The following is a 4,554-nucleotide window of genomic DNA, read 5'->3' as shown; positions in this document are numbered from 1 at the left end:
TTCTTTCTTTTTATATTTGTTATTTCTTTCTTCCAAGGGGCTTTATTTGCTAAGAATTCATAGACAGCAGTCAAGTTCACACTACATAGGGACACTCTACCTTTTATTAATTATTAGTGAGCTAGCTACACCATCAGACGTGTATACCACCACTCAATCTTTATTTTATTCCTTACCGAATGGAACTATTTCACTTCTGTTCAAAAATTTCTTTTATTTAATTAAATCAAGGGGACAAACATACATTCAAGCAAGTTGCAATTAGACTAAACGCTTAGACTAAAACACTTATTTGAAAAATAAAAAGACATGAAACAAAGAATTCAGACATAGGCATATTATTCAGCAGAGGTACATTCAGACTTCCAATTCAAACAATTTAAGTGAAAGCAGTTAAGTGACAATACAACCTTTCGGCCTCTTCTTCATTGTTCATCGTCTTTCCTGGCCTTGGTATTCTCTTCGTCCCTAGATGCTGGTGCATAGTCTATCCCAAGGGTTGATTGTCTTCCTGCAAAACTTTTGGAAGTTGCTTGTCCCTCAAGCACTTGAGAAATGGTTAGTCTGTATGTATGCTTATGATTTTCTGGACCTAAGTTGGTGTGTGAACACCAAACTTAGTTCCTTTCTTACTTCTATATGCAGCAAAGCGAATACATACATTAAACATCAAGTGCTTTTATTGGCAGAATAAGCTGTGAACTGAAATTCAAAAATTTGTCAAGTGGTTTCTCTGATTGTTTGGAGCTCCTAGCCAATTATGCTCCAGGATGTAATGTGCTTTTAATGAAATTTATGGTGGAACACCAAACTTAGAATTGCACATTCACCTTTGAATTTCTTTGGTGTGCAAAACCAAACTTAGCTCCTTGCAATATAGAGAAATCTTCTTGACTCTTTTATTGATAAGCTATGAAAAGGAAATTACCTTTGGTTGGGTTGCCTCCCAACAAGCGCTCTTTTAACGTCATTAGCTTGATGTTCTCTCTATTAGTTGAGCTGATACTTCATCTTGGAAACTTCTCCCATATTGCCCAGGTAGTGTTTGAGCCTTTGCCCATTCACAGTAAAGGTCCGCTTTGAGCTTTCTTCCATGATTTCTATGTGTCCATAGGGTGAGACCTTGGTGACCAGAAAAGGTCCTGACCACCTTGACTTCAGCTTCCCAGGAAATAGCTTTAGCTTGGAGTTGTAGAGAAGTACTCTCTGTCCTTCTTCAAAGCTTCTTGGTGCTAGCTTGAGATCATGTCTCTCCTTGGCCTTTTCCTTGTAAATTTTGGCATTTTCGTAGGCCTGGGATCTGAACTCTTCCAATTCTTGCAGTTGCAAAAGCCTTCTTTCACCAGCAGAATCATTATTGAAGTTCAGTAACTTGAGAGCCCATAATGCTTTGTGTTCAAGCTCCAATGGTAGGTGATAAGCCTTTCTATACACCAATTGATATGGAGACATCCCAATTGGTGTTTTGAAGGCTGTCCTATATGCCCAAAGAGCATCATCCAACTTCTTGAACCAGTCTTTTCTTGAAGCTCCCGCAGTCTTTTCCAAGATTCTTTTAAGCTCTCTGTTGGATATCTCTGTCTGGCCACTTGTTTGGGGATGGTAGGGTATGGCAACCTTGTGCTTTACTCCATACCTCAGGAGGAAACTTTCCAATGGTCTGTTGCAAAAATGGCTTCCTCCATCATTGATAAGAGCTCTAGGCACCCCAAATCGGCTAAAAATGTTCTTTCTGAGAAAATTCATCACCACCTTATTATCATTTGTTGGAGTTGCAATAGCCTCTACCCATTTTGATACATAATCCACTGCCACCAAGATATATTTATTTGAGTATGAGGTTGGGAATGGTCCCATGAAATCAATCCCATACATCAAATAACTCAAGTTCTAAGATGAATTGTTGTGGCATTTCATTTCTTTTGGGTAGGTTCCCTGCTCTTTGGCATTCATTGTAGTGTTGTACCATTTCTTTTGCATCTTTGAAGATAGTGGGCCAAAAAAATCCACATTGTAGTACGTTGGCTACAGTCCTTTCTCTTCCAAAGTGTCCTCCATAGCAAGAACCATGACAATTCCATAAAAGTTCCCTTCCTTCTTTCTCTGAAATGCATCTTCTAAGTATTCCATCTGAACATTTCTTGAAAAGGTATGGTTCATCCCAGATAAAATACTTGGCATCATTAATAAGCTTCCTCCTCTGATGTTTGTTGAATTCTAGAGGCACCTCCCCAGTAGCCTTAAAATTTGCAATGTCTGCAAACCATGGTACTTTATGAACCAACATTAGTTGCTCATCAGGGAAACATTCATTTATATTCAAGCTTTGTGTACTTCCTTCTTCACAGGGAATCCTTGACAAGTGATCTGCCACCTTGTTTTCTACTCCTTTCTTGTCTTTAATCTCAATGTTAAACTCATGCAGCAACAAAATCCATCTTATCAGCCTTAGTTTTGATTTTTGCTTGGCAAGTAGATATTTCAATGTTGCATAATCAGTGAAAACAATTATTTTAGATCCAATGAGATATGATCTAAACTTATCAAATGCAAACACTATTTCCAGTAATTTCTTCTCATTAGTTGCGTAGTTCCTTTGGGATTCATTTAGGACTTTGCTAGCATAGTATATAACATGCACTAAGTTACCTTTCCTCTGTCCTAACACTGCCCCAATAGCAACATCTGATGCATCACACATCAACTCAAAGGGTAAATCCCAGTTAGGTAGGGCAATAATAGGTGCTGAGGAAAGCTTTTTCTTCAGAGTTTCAAAAGCTAGCATGCAATCCTGATCAAATACAAAAGGTATATCATAGACAAGTAAGTTACTCAAAGGTTTGGCTATTTTTGAAAAGTCTCTGATAAACCTTCTGTAAAATCCAGCATGTCCTAAGAAACTCCTAATTGCCTTGACATTAGTAGGTGGAGGTAACTTCTCAATTAATTCCACCTTTCTCTGTCTACCTCAATGCCTTGGTTAGAAATTTTATGACCAAGGACTATTTCTTCTGTCACTATAAAATGGCATTTCTCCCAATTCAAAACTAGATTGGTCTCTTGGCATCTTTTCAATACTAAGGCGAGGTGATTTAGGCAATTAGGGAAGGAATCCCCAAATACTAAAAAGTCGTCCATAAAGACTTCAATGAATTTTTCAATCATGTCTGAAAAGATAGATAACATGCAACGTTAGAAAGTTGCAGGCGCATTGCATAGCCCAAATGGCATGCGCCTGTAAGCAAAGACTCCATATGGACAAGTGAATAATGTTTTCTTATAGTCTCTTGGATCAACCACTATTTGATTGTATCCTAAATAGCCATCTAAGAAGCAATAATATGCATGTCCTGCAGGCCTTTCTAGCATCTGGTCCATGAAAGGGAGTGGGAAGTGATCTTTTCTTGTAGCTTCATTAAGCTTTCTGTAATCTATGCACATCCTCCATCCTGTGACAGTTCTTGTAGGGATGAGTTCATTCTTTTCATTAGGCACCACAGTGATGCCTCCCTTCTTAGGAACCACTTGGATAGCGCTCACCCATGGGCTATCTGAAATTGGATAAATCACCCCTGCCTGCCAAAGCTTCATAACCTCCTTTTGCACTACTTCTTTCATGACTGGATTCAATCTTCTTTGGGCTTGAATGGAGGGCTTAGCATCTTCTTCTAACAGGATCTTATGCATGCATATAGATGAGCTTATCCTTTCAAATCAGCAAGGGTCTATCCAATGGCATCTTGGTGCTTTTGCAGCACCTTGATTAACTCCTCTTCCTATTCTTGACTAAGAGCAGAATTGATGATTACTGGGTAACTTTCATCACTTCCCAAGTATGCATACTTAAGAGTAAGAGGCAATGCCTTCAGTTCAAGTTTGGGTGCTTCTTTCTCCTTTTTCCTTCCCTTTGGTGAGCTTGGGATGGGCACTTCAGTTGATTTGATATCAGCAACCTCAACATTTAATGTGGGATCATCTTCTGTCACTTCTTCAAGTGCTTCCTCAAAGGTTTCTTGCACCACAATTTCCACTGCATCCAACCTCATACACTCTCCTAGTGACTCCTGTGGGTAGCTCATGGCCTTGAACACATTAAACATCATTTCTCATCATGTAGCCTAAGGGTAAGTTTACCCTTTTGGACATCGATAATGGTTCCAGCAGTGGTTAAAAATGGCCTTCCCAAGATTATTGAAGCTTTGGCTTCCTTCTCCATATCCAACACCATAAAGTCAGCAGGGAAGATGAAGTCTCCCACCTTTACCAACAAATCCTCTACTACTCCATGAGGGAATTTGAATGATCTGTCTGCCAATTGAGGGCCATTCTTGTTAGTTTAGCTTCTTCAATCTTCATTCTTTTCATCATTGCTAATGACATCAAATTTATGCTGGCTCCCAAATCACATAAGGCTTTCTCCACAGTGATTTCTCCTATGATGCAAGGAATTTGGAAGCTCCCTGGGTCCTTCAATTTTTGAGGTAGTTTATGTTGGATGATAGCACTACATTCTTCAGTTAACACCACTGTTTCATCATTCCTCCAGCTTCTCTT

At 39.1% G+C, this 4,554-nt stretch overlaps 1 protein-coding gene across 1 annotated transcript; it reads right to left on the bottom strand.

Moving 5' to 3' along the window:
* Positions 1-990: 990 nt before the first annotated feature.
* On the bottom strand, positions 991-1,452 carry LOC112748456 (uncharacterized). The gene has a single exon (XM_025796686.1). The coding sequence runs from the start codon at positions 1,450-1,452 to the stop codon at positions 991-993; it is 462 nt and encodes a 153-aa protein (XP_025652471.1).
* Between the last annotated feature and the right edge of the window lie 3,102 nt (positions 1,453-4,554).

Source organism: Arachis hypogaea, chromosome 15, assembly GCF_003086295.3.
Source record: "Arachis hypogaea cultivar Tifrunner chromosome 15, arahy.Tifrunner.gnm2.J5K5, whole genome shotgun sequence".
NCBI classification, from domain to species: Eukaryota; Viridiplantae; Streptophyta; class Magnoliopsida; order Fabales; family Fabaceae; genus Arachis; species Arachis hypogaea.
The sequence above is the reverse complement of the archived record's forward strand: the minus strand, read 5'-3'. Positions and strand labels throughout refer to the sequence as shown.